This window comes from the organism of the source record quoted next, unplaced genomic scaffold (assembly GCF_019419815.1).
Source record: "Pyrus x bretschneideri cultivar Hongxiangsu unplaced genomic scaffold, Pyrus_bretschneideri_v1 Contig8, whole genome shotgun sequence".
Classification (NCBI taxonomy): Eukaryota; Viridiplantae; Streptophyta; class Magnoliopsida; order Rosales; family Rosaceae; genus Pyrus; species Pyrus x bretschneideri.
The window spans coordinates 10572153-10589501 of NW_025999820.1; the positions used below are offsets into that span (position 1 = coordinate 10572153).

Here is a 17349-nt window from a genome sequence, read left to right on the forward strand (position 1 = left end):
TGCCTAACTACACCATGTTTGGCCCTGCACTTCGAGATTTTGGAATGGCTGACAGTGCTTTTGGATAATCCAAAAGCATTTGAACTTAGTAAATTTTGTTGTGCTTCTATGAAAGGAATTCTAGCAGAAGCGCTTACGAACATAAATACTTTCTACGTAAGTATATTGGAATTTGTAATATTTTGTTTTGTTGTAATTTAAATTGAAATAATTTTTAGCAGATGCAATTACGAGCAAAAGTACTTTGCTCACTAACTTCTGAATGCAGTATAATTGTGGTCTGCCCACCAGTGCATAGGGACATTTGAAGGGATGTCTTGGCTCAAGTGGGATCTTTGTACAGAAAAAATGCATGTGTTTGGCCTGCCACGTGGGACAAGGATTCTCTCCCTTCCTATTTCCATCCCATTCCATTCCCTCCTCTCATATTCTCTATTTTGTTTCTCTTTTTTTATAAAAAATTAATATAAGATGTTGACGTGACTTAATCGTGACTATTCAGATAGGAGAGGAGGGAAGGGGAGGAAAAAAAAGAGAGGAGATAATCCTACTTCTGCCATGTGAGGTAGCAACAGTGTCAGACAGTGCATAGTACTACATTATGCTACTTCCAATCGTACAACACAAAAATGGTTCCATGAGAATTGAATGAAACCAAACTATAGCAACCTCTCTTTAATACGTTGGCTTTTTTTTTTTTTTTTTTTTTTTTAAACTCTTAACTTTTAACCCCAAGCTTGGGGACTTAATACTAGGGTTGTCAGTGTGGCGTTATCTGAAAATGTTAATTCACTATCATGTGAAATATATATACTTATAACAATACGTGGTTGACTTACGATATCGCGACATGAAATTCTCAAGAGTAGGTAAGTCCATCTTCTGTAGCACGCTCACTTGATAACTACCATTTTTGAAACAAGATTTGTTTCAAGAGATGATTTCCGCCTATGTTTTTTTCCTTTCTGCACTCCTCTGTTTTAGCTGTTAGGCCATCTTCATTCAAGAGCTATATACCACATTTTGCCGAATTTATGTTTAACATGTCTCCAGCCAAGGGGCAAAAGCCAATATGGAAAGATTTAGCAGTGCAAAGTTCGAGATTAAAAAATTTATTCCTACAAATATTCTATAAAATAACAATTTTTAAGAAGTCAAAACATATACAAAAGCTACGTTTAGGCCTTCGTAACTGGAGATGGCCTTAGGTCGAATAAATTTGAGGGAAAGCTAAGGAGAAGTATGAAAGGTAAAAAATGGGAGTTTGAAAATCATTTCCTCTTGTTTCAAAACTCAATATATGGTTTTGAAACCCCAAGTAAAACTGTAACAGATAACTTAAGAACAAAAAATGAAAGACTTTCACTAATTTGTTTACAAACTTTGGGTCTGTGGGTGATGTTATCTAAATCAGAGAACCGTCGTCTACTGTTGAAAATTCATCATCTAGTAACTTGCATGCTCAACAGTTACTTTGGGTTGGAGATATTTTGCTTTGTGCCGGAAATACAGCCCAACACACCAAATGTTACAATACAAGTAGTTGATACTTGAAAGAATAAATTTCAACCACTTACAACGATATTTGATTTGCTGGACCGTATTACGGCACACTAAAAAACACTCCTTGGGCTGGACAGTACCTTTTATGGAGAGACCAATTCAGAGTTCAGATTTATTTTTTAGAAAAATGAGTTTCATTTCATATTTTCTTGCTAAAATAAAATAATATACATACGTTCATACTTAGCCTGTATACAATGTCCTCCTGCTACCCCATTTATTGAAAAGTTGATATTTCAGACAGAAAAAAAAAAAAATTTCAAGTAAAGAGTTTCTTATATTTTATTGTTTAAAAAAATAATTGTAGTTATTTCCGTAAGAAATTAATCCAATGAGAAACCACAAAACAACAACAAAACTTTTCTTTTGAATTAGTAATAATGATACTTAACCATATATTAAGGAAAGTGATTCCCGAACATCATTTTCTTCTCTCATTTATATATCTATTTATTTTCAGCTTTGAATTAAATAAATTAAACGAGAATAAACTAAAATAAAAAACAAAGGCAATGTGCAAATGAATAAAGGAATGTGAAAATCATTTTGCAAAATTAATGATGTTAGCGCTCTCTCTTTAGCATGGTGCACTTTAGGTGCTACAGATATTGAAAAATAATCAACTTAAGTGCATATGGCTACAAGAAAAGGGTTAAAACCGCTTCACGTGCTAGAGATGACAAATTAACTTATTAGATTTATAACTAAGTACTATTAAGACCAGTTTAATTTGATTAAAGAAGAGCGCCGAAACCGCTCTGGTCATAAAGATCAAATCAAGGATTATGGTCTGCACGCTTAGGCAGAAAAAGGTTGTATGAAGAACAAGACAAGCCAACGAACAGTAGTAAAATCTGAACATTGGAAGCAAAGTAAAAGCGATGAAACTATAAAAATATCACAATAAAGTTCAAGAAAAAGAAAAAGTGAAAGAAAGAGGGAGGGGGTAGAAAGTAAAGTGAGGGTGAGTTGCTGGTGTGTTTGGTCAGAGAAAGCAGAAGCCAAAAGCGGTCCTGCTGCTCTGAAAGCTGAATCAGTGAGGTTTTTCTAAATTTCCGAAAGAGAAAAAGGCCAGATTGTAAGTGGGTCTCTCTGACCCTTCTGAGGTAAAGGAACAGAAAAGAAAAGAACAGTAAAAGAGATAGTAGCTGCAGTAAAAGCCCCAACACCGTACAATCACTTCTCAGACCTACCCAGACACACACACCAACTCTATAATATCTCTCTCTCTAGACATAATAATATAAAGGAAAGTACTTGACTTCTTGTACAGTACGCATTCTTGCGTTTTTGCAAATCACAGTTTGATGTGTGTTGATATTTTTTTTTTGTATTCCTAATGAATTATTTTTGGTATGTGTAAATTGTAATATACATAAACGAAGTTCGTTTCTACGCGGAATGGTTGATTATCTTTGTATTTATGGTATTTTCTTTTCAACTTGCTGTGTTTTGAATTCAAATCTTCTTACCTCTCCTTAATATAAATTAACATAAAATATCTTTTGTAATAAGAATTGATTCGTTTCTCAACAAATCAATCAATATATTTATAAATAAGAAACATTATTTCCCCTTCACTTATTTTCTCCATCGCACACTACTTACTAATTTTTGCCTTTGAACTGAATAAGTAAAAACACTCAGAGAAACAAAAATAACCAGAGGTGTAAAAAGGGAAAATAAGTTGTGAAAAACAACATCTCTACTAATGATAATGAATTTTTCACCTCCTTTTTATTTATTTAAAGTCTCCACAATTGATTTGTTTATATATTCACTTGGTTTTATGGATTTCTGTAGAGTTGTCAGAGACAAGATCTGACACAGAGGCAGCAGCTTAGCTGAAGAGTCAGAAGCAACAGAGGTGCAGTCATAATATTTGCAGAGTTAGATAGAGAGTTTAGAGAGAGAGAGAGGTGGCAAGTGGCAATGGCAATGGCATGCAGCAGAGGCAGCAGCAGCACTGTAATCAGAACCATTAGTTTTATCCATGTACAGAAAATTCTGCAGCTCTATGGTCCCTGAAAATAAATATACCTATTACCTACTCTACTTTCTCTCTCTCTCTCTCTCTAACCTTCTCTCCTTTGTTTCTGCACTCTAAAATCTGAAACAAACCAGTCTCTGGTTTCATCTTTTCTTTCTCTCTTCGTCTTTGGTTTCTTTGAAAAACCAAGTTCCTTCTGATTTGGGAAATAATTAAAAAAATATGAATAGCACTGGAAGAAACAGCAGGTTTCCTTTCACTCCATCTCAGTGGCAAGAGCTTGAGCACCAAGCTCTTATCTACAAGTACATGGTTTCTGGAATCTCCATCCCTCCTGATCTCCTCTTCTCCCTCAAAAGAAGCACCTACAACTTGGACTCCCCTCTCCCTCCAAAGCTCTTCTCTCACCACCCTCCTCAAAGTAAGCCCCTCTCTCTCTCTCTAAAATGAAGGGAACTTTATACTTTTGACTGCATATTATTTCTGGGTTTTGTAAAAGAAATGGAACTTCGATGTTTTGAGTGCATAATATTTCTGGGTTTTGTAAGAAAAATCGAACTTTGAAGTTTTGATTGGATAATATTTCCGGGGTTTGTGAACAAAATGGAACTCCGAAATTTTGTGAAATTTTGAGTGGATAATATTTTTGGGTTTTTCTTGCAGTTGGATGGAACTGTTTCCAGATGGGATTAGGGAGAAAAATAGACCCAGAGCCAGGAAGGTGCAGAAGAACAGATGGGAAAAAATGGAGGTGCTCAAAAGAGGCGTTTCCGGATTCGAAGTACTGCGAGAGGCACATGCACAGAGGGAAAAACCGTTCAAGAAAGCCTGTGGAAGTTCTCAAAACATCACAAATTTCAACAACAAACTCATCAAACACTTCAACAATTACCACTAGGATCAACACTTCTTCTGCTTCTCCAAGTCCTGCAGCTTTTCATTCCCTTTCATCATCACTTCCTTCTCTCTCCTCCTCTGATTCCCACGCTTTCCCTTTCTTCTATCATCATAACCCAACTTCCCCAAGGCCTACTGGAATCGGATTCCCACATCAAGAGAGAAGCACTACTTCCTTGTTTTTGGACTCTGGTTCTTATCCCCAACCCAGCTCAGATTACAGGTTTGTCCCAAAAACAAAATTATGGTACTTGTTTTTCTGTATCTGTTTTAAGCATTTTAGGCCAGTTGGTAAGGGCGGTGTGTTTGTCCTCACTGTCTGCCCGCCCTTTAGGCCGGTTGGTCATGTCAGTGTGTACGTCCTTATTTATTTCTCGTGGGTTTAGGCCAGTTGACCAGAGCAATGTGGCCATCCTCGAGTTTATGCCGGTTCTTGGGTTTACATTGGTTGGTCACAGCAATGTGTTCGGTCTTGACCCTTGAGCTTGTTTGCCCTCTTTGTAAATTAGAGTAGTTGTCAAGAAAAACTTACTGATGGTAGTTGTGATTTTGTATTTTTTGTTACGGATCGAGAAGAAACAGGTATGCTTATGGGATGAAGGAGGAGGTGGATGAGCATGCATTCTTCTCAGAGCCTTCAGGCACAGTGAGAGGCTTCTCTGGCTCTTCATCCATGGACGATTCCTGGCAGTTCACACCGCTAACAATTAGTACTTCTTCGTCTTCAAAACAGAGAAGCTGCTCTGCTTTTCAAAGTGATCAGCAGCTTCAGAGCATCAAACATCAAAAGCAAGATCATCAGCAGCAGCAGCAGCAGCATTACTATGCTTTGGACAGCAACGAAGGATCCCAGAAGACCATTCATCGATTCTTCGACGAATGGCCCCCTAAAGATAAAGATTCATGGCTCGATTTGGATGATAAATCATCGAACAGCGGATCGGTTTCCACCACCAGGCTCTCAATCTCCATCCCTACTTCTGCTCATGACTTCCCCATCTTCACCTCAAGACATCATAATAGTAAGCCGACTTCCAACTGCATTTACTTTTGAATTTGTTTATAATATAAGCAATATTTACTCTAATCCCTTCAATTAACTTAAACTCCGCAAGAAAATTCAAACTCGGTGCATCTGTTTTAGCTAATGTGGCTACCCTCACGTCGGTTAATTAGCCAATACATTGTTCATGATTATTCAGACCCAGTTGAGATCTTTGTCTAATTATTTCCATTTGTTTTTTCGCAGATGACTGACTGAGTTTTCCAGTACTGGTTTTCTGAACCAAAGGCCAAAAATGTACTTGTGTCACTATTTTATTTTATTTTATATATTTTATTTAATTATGTCTGAATGTGGTTGAATCAGATAATTGTGTTTTAAATGAAGGATCCTAAGTTTCTCTCCGGCAAACTTGTGTTTTAAATGGGTCTGCCAAAAATCTGGTTTATTTGTTTTTTGGGTACAATTTTTTTTTTTATGTTTTGTGTTGTTTGAAGACATAATTGAGGAGGGGACCCAAATGGACCCAGGATTTTGGCTAAAAAAAATACTTTGTCAGTGATGAATCTGAGCTTCCCCACCCAGGTTATGTTGGCAAAAGAGTGAACTCCAATCTTTCCTTGTAAATCTTTAAACCAAGGACTACAAGCATTCATCACCCTTATAAATATATCCACCAGCCACTATGCTTGGAAAATGACTCCTCATCACAATAGAGTCGTCTCGCATGCTCTCTCTCGGTCTCTCCCCTCCTGTGTGCCCTACTTTCGTTTTTAGCACCTTTTGGAAATGTTTTTGGACAGCTAAAAGTGAAAGTAGGGCACGTGAGGGGAGAGAGAGAACATGGGAGAGAATTTGACTCCATCACAATGGCTTTGCCCTCTTTTCTTGTGGCAGAACTTCGAGTGGACTGTGTAATCAGGGAAGTTTTCACAATAGGGCGATCAACGTGGAGATGGAGTCAAGATACATGGGGTCTTATGCTATGATACGAGTTGCCTTACAAATGACGCGGTTTAGGTGCATCTACACAAAACTTTTCTTCTTTCTTGAGAGCTAGTACATTTTCTTCGACCATGGATGTGCCTCCTCTTTCATCGGGAAACTTTAGTAGAATTGTCTGACTAGAACACTCTCGCACTTGGTGTGATCAACATGATTAAAATACACAACGTTCCATGCTTTTGTGGAGAGCTGACCTACTAATAACATGATTCGAGTGCTTATTCACAAGTTCTCATTTCTTGCGAGGGTCTGAAAAACACTTGGCTTCGCGATTACTTGTTACAAACAAATTACAGTTTGATATGTGCATTGTGCATTGAGTTTACACTTCCACGCGCAACACTGAGATTTGCAGATCTAAGAAAACGATACTTTACATTCAAGTTAGCTCTGTTTTGCAGTCCTCTTGCTCTTTTTTTAACCTTTTGTATTTCCATACATATCTACTCAGATATTTATGGGTAAAAGAAACCAGGAAAAAAAAAAAAACGACAAAGTAAGTGGAAAAGGAAAAGAAAGGGATGCACGTGCACTGGTAATACATTTTATATTTAAAAAGTATAAAATATGTAGAAAACTTCATTTTAATCTTTCGTAAATATGATTTTTAGATTAAAACTATGAGTAAAATCAAAATCTAATTTTAGTTCCTTGGTATATTAATAACCTTATTTATTAATTATATTTTAATATTTTAATTATTTCTCTTTTTCTTCTTAATTTTTACTGTATTACTTTTATTTCATTATAATTTTTATTTTCATTTCATTTATCGTAGTATATATTGTTGTAAACTACAATATATTTTGATGTACTTTATCTTCTTCATTTAGGTACATTAAATTCATTATAATACATTTCGGTGAATATATTTAAGTACAAACATTTCGGTACATACATTTCGATACAAACATTTAGGTACATTAATTCAATATAATACATTTCGGTGCATATATTTCGGTACACACATTTAGGTGCATATATTTCGGTACACACATTTAGGTATATTAATTTAATATAATACATTTCGGTGCATATATTTCGGTACGTACATTTTGGTACTAACATTTAAATACATTAGTTCAATATAGTACATATAGGTATACACATTTTCGTACTAACATTAGATACATTAATTGAGTCTTTCAAGTTTGAAGAATGTTAAATAAATAATAAATTACAAAACTCTTTTTTGGTCAAAAAATAAATTAAAAATTTGTATGTTATTAAATTTACGTATTTAATGGAAGACATTAAATAAAATACACATTAATTATTTTGAATTAAGAACACATCAAGGGATTATAATCAATATGTAATCTAACACAAGGTTTATTTTAAATTTTAATCTTCTTTAAGGATTAAAGTTAAAAAAACCCCATAAAATATGACAGACGCTAGATTTACAGAGATACAATATTTTGGTTACAAAATTCAGTTTAAAAAAAATAAATAAATAAGAAAAAACAGAGCTAGCTGCCATTTCCTCAGGTATTAAATAGAATATTTATGTTGGATCCCAAGCATTTAAATCTTAATTTACAATTAAGTCTAATTAATGAATCCACAAAATTTGGCACGTGCAAAAAATCATCTTCACTCTGAACAAAGATGTAGCAATTTGGGCCGTCTGCATTCCTAAACAAATAATTTACAAAATAAAAATAAAAAAGGATCGTGAAAATCATTGGGCACGAAAAAGAAATAGTGGGGAACAAGTATAAAAAGTGGGAAAAGACCCTTAAGTATTCTAATGTTCTCTTGGATTTGAAGTTACTGAGTTGTAAAAAGTTAAATCTGCAGAAGCAGAAAAAGGAATGCGTGGGCATGAAAATTGTCTAGTCATAGAAACGAGGCATGGTACAGAAGCCTGTGTTGAGTGAGTGGGTCTGTGGTTGGAGATATAATTGCTTTTCAGATGGAAGTGCTTTCAGATTACAGCACTTTCAGAGAAGTGCTTATCAGATAGATGTGCATGTGCACTCTCATGTCTCAATCGTCACATATCACAGAATCTGAGTGGGTTTCATTTTGTCCATTAAGTACCTCACAGTTTCGAAAAAGAACAAAAAATGCACTGTCGTTTCAACAGAAGGAGAAATCAACCCATCTCAAATGCATGGCGGTTCAGTCCTGCTGAACCGCCATGCGTCTCTATCAACGATTGACATTCGCCAACAGGATGACTTACAGAAAATCAAAGCACCGACAATGAGATGATGTTACGCCATTCAGGGTGCATATATATTCTCCCCGCCCCATTTTTCAACTTACAGAATAAAACACTAGGAATCGACATCCACAGCAACGGATACGAAATGAAGGTGTTGGGGAGCCAAGCACGACGAATGAAGAAGTGAAGCTTCTATTAGAATTTTTTCTGGAGTATAAAATACTAACGCACAGAATTGTCAAAACTAATGGGGATCACAAAAAGAAATTAAAGATAATTATTTGTTCAAAATTGTAAGACATATTTACAGCTGATCCTGTAGAGCTCAAGATAATGAATGGATCTTAATCCTCATCGTCAAGAACAGCGTCTCCATCCAGTTTATCACCGCCACCTTCTCTTCCCTCCCCGTCACTCTGTAGCTCGGCAGAATTTTCTCTTACAGGGCTGGACTCAGGTTGGTGCTCCGGTTGCTCATCATCATCAGATTCTGAAAATGCCCGCCTTCGTCGAGCCGTGGATAGTGCAGCCTAGAACATGAAGGTGAATATGTTATGGTCAGCAGCAAGGAATTTTTTACTGGGCAGGTAAATTTCAATAAATATTCCATTAAAAGTTCATTGATGACGAGGCACCACGACATCTAGTCTAAATATTTTCAGTCCATGTCATGTGGTGACAAGATATGTTAGTATCCTTGGATTTATAGAGAGAATTTACTACCTCCTCTTCAGCGTCAGAATCTTCAAGCCCAGCTGCTGCAAGAGGATCTTGAACATTCTCTTCTTCATCCTGCTCATTCATCTGACCCATGGGCTCCCTGTAATTCATGTTGGCATCTTCATATTCCGGTTCTTCCTGATCATCCATCATCTCAGCTTCTGCTCCCTCCGTTTCATAGCGTGATCTTGAGTGCTTGTCCTTCTTTCTCCTCTTTCCACCCTTTCTCCGTCTCTTTTCACTATGCCCGCCCTCCTCATCATCCATTTCTGACCTTTCCCTTCGCTTAGAACCAGGCGTACTGCTCTTCCATTGCTCCTGAAGATGCAAAAAGTTCAGAGAATTAGCATATTGAAATTCTTAAAGTTTGGGGAACCAGGAGTACTCCAATTAATTGATATGATGCTAAGTGGCATCGTAGTATCGTGACAGGTGTCTCTTTGAGTAGTTAGAATTGTAGCTAATTGTTGTTAGTCTGCTTACTAGCTAAGTTTGTGACTGTTACTATAAACAGTTGGGTCTTGTAATGAAACAGTTGCCATTGTAAAAGAGTTTGTTACTGTTAGTAGAATTACCATTTATTGTACATCGAGTAAGATGTAGAGCGGCTCTGAGTTACTGTTAATAGAATTACAATTTACTGTACATTGAGAAGACGTAGACAGGCTCTAACATTAATGGATACCAAAAAGGAAGAATCAGTTTAGGCACTGCAGTTATCAATCTTTACCTTTATGCGTTCAAATTGTTCCTCCTGTTGTCTCACTCGCTTTAGTTCATCCTCTTGCATTCTCCTCTCCAACTGTTACACGAAAGCATGAGTGAATATATGACTATGATGTAAACTCATACAAATGTATACATTTTTAACCAAAGAGGTACACAGAATGAAGCAACTTTCGAATGCCAAACCTGGAATTTCCTCTGTTCTTCAGCCTTACGACGGGCCTCCTCAGCCAATGCCAATTGACGAGCAACTTCTTGTTTGTGCTTGATCTTCTGCTCCTCATGCTCAGCTGCTTTGAAGTGAACTCTCGCAGCATCAAGCAAGTGACTACAATACTCAACATGGGTATCAATTTTTTTCTCATCAAATCCATGGATGTGAAGGCTGGAAGCAGCAGACAACTGTCTAAATAAACGAACAGCATTTTCTAGCTCTGAAACAGTTGATCGCACCTGAAATATTGATACAAATTTTGATGAAATGGTATGCAAACAAATGAAGGAAAGAAATACTTGAGAAGGTTTTCATCAAACCTCATCAACAGATTTCTTTGGCTTTTGTAACGTTGAAGCTGAGAACTTTTGCATTACAACGCCTGCGTCAAACCTTAGCGTGTAATTTGAAGGTGCCAAATGAATGGCTCTCAGTAAACTCTTTTTGCAGTCTTGCCACTGCTCAGCTTCATAATGGGTACGAGCCAAATAGAGTAGAATCTGAGAGTCCGTGTTATTAAAGAACTTCCTCAAGCAGTTTTGATACTGCAATACATCATAAGTCATCAGCACATGTATGCATTCATCAAAAGAATCTGTCCACGGAAAAGGAAGATGCATAGTATAGAGAAGCGAGAACTCACCATTTTCACAGCCAATGCAAAATTGCCTTGAGCAAAATAAACATGTGCCAAATTTATCCACACGTCTGGCATCTGAACAAAAATGTTTCCACTTGCAGCTTCTTGAACCTAAACAAATGCAGACAGGAAACCACTCATGCACTATACATGGGGTAGTATACAGCTTGCAATAAACCAATTGTCCAACTTACCTGCGTAAAAATGTCTTTTGAAACATCAAAGTGACCTTTCTCTGCAAAGACCACTCCGGCACCATTGGCAGCATATAAATTAGCAGAATGTTGAGATAGGACCTATAAGAATGTAAAAATCAGTACAAAAATAACCATCTGGTTTTTTGACTGAAAACATGCTACATGAACTAAAAAGAGAGAAGAAAAAAGTTATACTTTAGTGTAGAGTTCTTTGGATTTTTCCAGATGTGTGGCTTCCAACTTGGGATTTCTCTTCTCATTGCGAATTGCCGCAAAGTAGTTCCAGTTGCCCTTAAGAGTTTCAAAAAAGTGTATGAGATGTAAATAGTATTAAAGTCAACTACAGTTCCAAATGTGTTTCCCATTGAAAAGCAGATAAAATTGTAAAAATAATAATAAACACACCAGAGATAGGGTGGCATAGGAATCCTTCCCTTCAGTTGCTTCACTAGCAGCCCGCAACGTTTCTTTTGCCTTAACCCAGTCATCATTTTTCAATTCCAAGTCACCAAGCATTAATAATGCATTTGGGCACTTGTTATTCACCTTCAGAGCATCATTAACCTATAGAAAGGAGCTCGTTATAGTTTGAATAAAATGCATAGAGAGATAGAAAGAGTTTTTGGAAAAAGAGAGTTATAGGTATAATAACAACCAGTTCAATGCTTAGTTGAAAGTTATTTCGAGCTTTGGCCAGGGCAGCGAGTCTCAGATAAGCATCTACATAGTCTGGATACTGCAAAAGAAGAAAAAGTTTATAACCAACCCAAAAAAATTTGAACCATGATACATCAAAAGATCAGCTTCGTCAGTGTAGATGTTTTTTTTCTTTCTTTTATTCAGGACGTTCTCGCCACCATGTGGTATTACACATAAGGAAAAAAGCACATTCATGCAGGTGCACAAATAGAAAAAAAACGTACCTTAAACAAAATGAGACGGTACAGTATGCTTGCAGTTTCAGTGATATGTAACTGCTCGAGTAATCTGGCCAGGTTAAATAGTGCTGTGACTTTATCCCAAGGTAATTCAACTAAGTGACCTTCTTTCTCAAGATGATGAAATATACCCATGTCCTTGTACTGTGAAATAGTCGCATTCGCATCAATAGATGGGGGGTTTTCTTTACCATCTATGAAGGCCAACCATATTCCATCACCTAGTGCCTCCCTGAAAGTTTGTTGAGCAAGCTGACAGATAGAAAAACATGCATAGTTATCAAGCTAGTTTTCTTTACAAAAACAACTTTCATACATGTACAACATTTTATGAAAATGCAAAATTTGGATGCTCATATATAGTCTCTGCCATACTACATAATTTTAATTGCATCAAACATATCCTTGGAGCGCACAAACCTCAAATTCTCCCCTCTCAAAATGGAGAACCCCAAGATTGTTAAGAACTTCAATTGGTACTTCTTGACCTTCCTTTTTCAAAAGATTATGTGCCTGTAATAATTCACAGCCTTATTATTTTTTAAAGGAAATTACTAGATTCCAGAAACCAAGGACTAAAGAGCTCTATTCAATATAAGGATGAAATTTTTTGCTATATAGGACAAATTAACATACAGTTTTTAGGCAATCCAGAGCAGCTCCAGCATCAGATGAAATCAACAGTTCCCCCAGGTCAAGAAATGCCTGCATTGCCATACATAGTGGAAATATAAGTTCAAGGTAGGATATGGCTTGCCATACATAGTAAAAGTTCAAGCCATCTTCACAATCACCAGACAACAACTCAAGTCACAAACATAAAATATCAACTATTAACATCTTGGTTATCCTGTTTTTGTATGGGCACAGGATGAAGGACCACAGAACAGCATGAGGACACACTTTACACAAGGGTTCCAGAGAGCATTATACTGATCATGTACTGTCTTTAGTCTTGCTGTGTGAAGAACAACAAAGACTAAAGCAATGATGTAAGCAGTGTATACAAGGAAAACCCCTAACCAATTGGCATGCAACCCTATTTAGTAAACGGAAACACACTTCTGTAAGAGTGGAACACAACAATAAACAGAAAAGAAAGTATCAGAAAAGTGAACTGTGGATTAGTTGTTATGTTAGCAGATTCACACACACCAATTCTTACTAATGAAAACAATCCACAAGGTCAGAACACATCAGAGACTAATAGAGAGGATTGGTTACCTGGGAATCATTTGGGTCCACTTTTGTGGCCTTCCTCATAAATTCCAAGGCCTTCTCAGTCTGCCCAAGCTGAACATATATGTGCCCAAGGACCTACAAGAAGGGGAAATTGGTAAAAGTACAAAAAATAAAAACAAATGGATCATTTTACATATTTCATTTCAGGTATTAACTCACTTTCAATGTGTCGCTATTATCAGGATAAACCTCCAAAACCTTTTCAAAGTTCGACAGTGCACTTCTAAGATCTCCCATCTTCAGTTGTACTTGTCCCAAACCTGTCACAAAGAGCCCAAATATATGAAAGAACTAAGTGAAAGCGAACAGCATTACACAAACATTAATCATGCTTCAACAATCAGATTTTGGGATATGTTGACAATGACATGGGCCAGGTTGAAATAATGCATGCCAATGCAAACAATGACAACAAAGGATGTGGACCGCCAAAAAAAAGAGAGAAATTATGTTGAAGTCTTGCAGAAGATACGTTAAATACATCATAATCATTACTAATACTATGCCAACACATCACTCTCCAGAAAAATTATAAGCACAGAAGATTGTTAATGGTTGATGGTTACTGACCATAATAAGGAAATACGAACTCATGGGGTTTACTGATTTCCTTAACAGATGCCATGTAGTACACTCCAGCCTTATCATAGTCACCCTGCAATCCAGCAACAACAAACATTTGTAACATTTAAAATCCTAAGTACATGGCCAAAATTAATGGCCTTGATTGCATTAAATCAGATGAGACCACAAGACTTTCTAATAATTTATTTTCACTTGTTTGAAAGTGTTCATTTCCAGCAGCAAGTAACGAAAATTACTGACAATTTCATCATAGGGCCACCTTAGAAATTTGTTTAGCTAGACACCACATTTGAAGGCAGAGTAGCATGTAGAATTAAATGTGGCCTAAATTAATCAATGGACAATCAACCACATCTACAGAGACACACAGAGAAGCTGCCAAAAAAGCATTGACATTGTATAGCAAAAACTTTTTTCTGCCTCAAAATGTTTAACTGACACAAAATAGAAAATGTAAAGAACCCCATCAACATAATAATACCAAGAAACAGAAAGACCTTTTCGTTTAAAAAAAAGACCTTTTCGTTTAAAAAGGAAAGGCATAACTCTTTCCTAACCTTGCTATGGTAAGATCGCGCCAAGTTGTAGTACGAATGTGACTTTGTCGGTCCATGGTTGGTCACAGCCAGTGCAGTTTCCGTTAACTGCTCAACCAGAAAGTGCTGACCAGTGTAGAAAAAATGGTTTGCCAAATAGTTCAAGGCCATTGCACAATAAGGGTAAATCTCAAAAGCTCTCTGCATTTTTTCCATTCCTCTCCTTATTCCAGCAGCTATCAAGTATAATATAGCCTGAATGTTAGACAGCTCGTTGAAACAGAGAAGCATGCCCATGATAACAATCAAAGTAAACAAACAGTAACGAGTTAAGAATACTATAAAAATGCTGACTTGCAAAGTCGTACCTGTATTTGCATGCAAATCCAGAATTGCAAGTGCAACAAGAGCCTCAACATTTTCTGGATCTAACTGCAATTATAAATTCATTTTGGTAAAAACCATTGCATGCAAATAGCACCTTCACCTGCTTTTAATGCATCATTAATCGGCTGATATCACTTGCCTGTAGAACCCGTTCAAAGGCCTGCCGAGCTTTATCAAATTGACCCATTTTGTAACGACAGAGACCTATGCCAAGCCTTACAGCAGCAGGACAATCAGGATGTACTTGCAGGGCCCTCTTTATCAAATTCACAAATTACAAATTAGACCAGTAATTAGTGTTTATAACCGTATCTTCACAAAAAATACCCAATTTCTGCTAGGTAAGAGCCATAATCGCAACCAATTCAAATACAAATAACAAATTCTAGAGGTTGAGAACATATGCTTTCTTGTGTTCTTTCCATTAGCAAAAAGTGGGATGAAAATACAAACCTTGTAGAGCTCCAATGAATCTGAATAGTGCCCACGATTGAATTCAACGCATGCCTGCAGATATGAGGGGCAAATTGTTTACAAATCACAAAAAAATGAAGTGTTTCTACACTAATCAAGCAAGTCCCAATTTGGTCTCTCTTGTTCTCACTGGGGCAACCAGGTCTGTCATATTTCAAATGAGTACCCCCTTGAGTCTCAATGTATATTTTATTTCCCTAGCTGATATCTGCCGTTTAAATATCCACTCCTGTGTACCTTTGCCAATTTTCCTATCTCAAAATATTTTTGCTAGCCAGAGCATCATGCTCATAGATCATGGATTCCTGGATAGCCAGGTACATCGCATGGTGGACACCCATAAAAATTATTGCTCCCATAATCAAAAGACTATTAAAAAAAATTATTGTAAGTAAAAGAGAGTGTTGAAGATTTGATGTACAGATAAAGCCTAGACAGGGAAGAGCAATGTAAAAAGCTAAGAATATCTTCTATACTCCTTTTCTACTGAAATTTTCATCACATCTTCATGCATGTAATCGTTGAAAAGGGCAGGCATAATTGCATCGTTAGGCAGAGAAATTAAATGAATATACCTGACCCAAAAGGGCAGGAACATTATCTCGGTCTCCATCTAATACAATCTTGAATGCAGAAAATGCCTGATCTACTTCACCTTTAGCCAGTAAAAGCTGACCTGTAAGACAGGTAACAAAAATTGAAGCATCTTCGAATACATGATATAAACATGGCTCAGCTTCGAACAGAAAAAGTTGCCGCTATATTATCTTGCCAACATAGATATTCTTGTGGCAATCATTGAGAATGCAAGACAGATAGCAGTACAACTAAGCAGAAAATTTCTAGGATGCCAAATCAAACAGGGCCAGTTATTACAAAGTCTAAGATGCCATACCAAGCAGTTCTAGGATGACAAACTATGGATCAACTATTAAGCTTGTCTAAACACATCCTAAACGCAAAATCCAGCGAAAAGACAATGTCTTTGGGCGACCTATTTCTCATTACGAACAATCAGAAATTTGATGTAGGTTGCAATCAAATATTTACTCAGATATATAACAAGGTAAAGAGGCTCTGTGGTATCCACACCTTTCCCAACCCACGTAGAAGCCTCGTGAATGTCGATTCTCGACGCTTTGTTGTAGAATTGTGTTGCTAAAATAAAATGCTCCTCCTTTTCTCTCTGTTTTGTCTCAATTTTTCCAAGGTAGGTGTAGTAGGCCCCTAAAGCATTCAAGATGGCAATCCTTTCATAACGAACATCAGAATAATATTCATCAATTTCTGCACCAAAGAACATAATAACCACCAACATTATTCCACATTAATCACCTATAACAAGTACAATAAACAGAACTAAAAAGTAATAAACTTTTCGGATATGGAACGAGTGGGAAAACAATGATTACCAGCACCGGAGCCTTCCTCCAAAATCTGGCGGAACTGGTCAAGCTTTCCTTGTTTGAAATACTCTCTCTGCAGCATTACCAATTCAAAATTAATACACCAACATATCGAAACTTCGTGCACTGGAAAAAAATCGAAACCCAATTGCTCAGAAGCTCAAACAATCACACCATGAATTCAAATAAATAATCAATTTACACTGAAAATTACGAACCGCGATAATGAGCCAGAGATCGAGAGATGCTTGCTCGGCCTTGAGGATGTCGATGATATCGGTAGCTTCCTTAGGCAGCTGATCCAGAACCACCATCACCTCCTCCTCCGAATTCTGCACCGGTATATACACGCACGCCATTGATTCCCCAAATCACCCAGAAAATTAAGGAAAACAAAAAAACCCTAGCTCCTCCTATACACCCAGCTCTTCCTTCTCTGAAGTGGCCGGAGAATATGATCGGCGGCCGCAAATTGCGCGCAAAGAACGCAACTTTTCTTCGCGTTTTGAGGTTGGAATTTTGGGGTTGGGGATTGAGAGAAAACGGAAGACGCTCACAGAGTCACTCTCTTGTTTCCGTGTTTCTCATCATTTACTTAACTTTTTAAAATATAAAAACCAAACCTATTTTTTCTTCTTCTTATTTTCTTTAAA

At 36.9% G+C, this 17349-nt stretch overlaps 2 protein-coding genes across 4 annotated transcripts; one reads left to right on the forward strand and one right to left on the reverse strand.

Moving 5' to 3' along the window:
- Window positions 1–3222: 3222 nt before the first annotated feature.
- LOC103951928 (growth-regulating factor 1) lies at window positions 3223–5864 on the forward strand. Of its 3 annotated transcripts, none has more exons than XM_048575390.1 (4): window positions 3223–3974; window positions 4217–4673; window positions 5018–5472; window positions 5700–5864. In XM_048575390.1, the coding sequence occupies exons 1-4, from the start codon at window positions 3776–3778 to the stop codon at window positions 5705–5707; spliced, it is 1119 nt and encodes a 372-aa protein (XP_048431347.1). In that variant the 5' UTR covers window positions 3223–3775; the 3' UTR covers window positions 5708–5864. The 3 variants fall into 3 exon arrangements, with proteins under 3 accessions (XP_048431347.1, XP_009361694.1, XP_009361693.1); XM_009363419.3 differs by having other exon boundaries at window positions 5033–5472; XM_009363418.3 differs by having other exon boundaries at window positions 3234–3974; window positions 5027–5472.
- A 2943-nt stretch (window positions 5865–8807) lies between these two features.
- On the reverse strand, window positions 8808–17290 carry LOC103951927 (protein CTR9 homolog). The gene is made up of 24 exons (XM_009363417.3): window positions 16915–17290; window positions 16703–16769; window positions 16383–16577; window positions 15866–15966; window positions 15270–15323; window positions 14956–15072; window positions 14798–14861; window positions 14451–14665; window positions 13879–13963; window positions 13468–13568; window positions 13291–13383; window positions 12703–12771; window positions 12487–12579; window positions 12052–12318; window positions 11784–11864; window positions 11534–11692; window positions 11324–11419; window positions 11126–11227; window positions 10935–11042; window positions 10612–10836; window positions 10264–10530; window positions 10082–10153; window positions 9355–9669; window positions 8808–9161 (listed from the first exon to the last, which is right to left on the reverse strand). Exons 1-24 carry the CDS (start codon window positions 17053–17055, stop codon window positions 8976–8978), a joined length of 3273 nt encoding a protein of 1090 aa, XP_009361692.2. The 5' UTR covers window positions 17056–17290; the 3' UTR covers window positions 8808–8975.
- Window positions 17291–17349: the final 59 nt, after the last annotated feature.

Bases quoted from the DNA above. Each gene is read 5' to 3' on its own strand.
- LOC103951928 (XM_048575390.1), top strand. From the start codon at position 3,776: ATGAATAGCACTGGAAGAAACAGCAGGTTTCCTTTCACTCCATCTCAG. The intron at 3,975-4,216 runs GTAAGCCCCTCT...TTTTTCTTGCAG, and splicing joins CTCTCACCACCCTCCTCAAA to TTGGATGGAACTGTTTCCAG. The intron at 4,674-5,017 runs GTTTGTCCCAAA...TTTTTGTTACGG, and splicing joins CAACCCAGCTCAGATTACAG to ATCGAGAAGAAACAGGTATG.
- LOC103951927 (XM_009363417.3), bottom strand. From the start codon at position 17,055: ATGGCGTGCGTGTATATACCGGTGCAGAATTCGGAGGAGGAGGTGATG. The intron at 12,772-13,290 runs GTAACCAATCCT...ATGGCAATGCAG, and splicing joins TGGACCCAAATGATTCCCAG to GCATTTCTTGACCTGGGGGA. The intron at 9,162-9,354 runs GTAGTAAATTCT...TTCATGTTCTAG, and splicing joins ATTCTGACGCTGAAGAGGAG to GCTGCACTATCCACGGCTCG.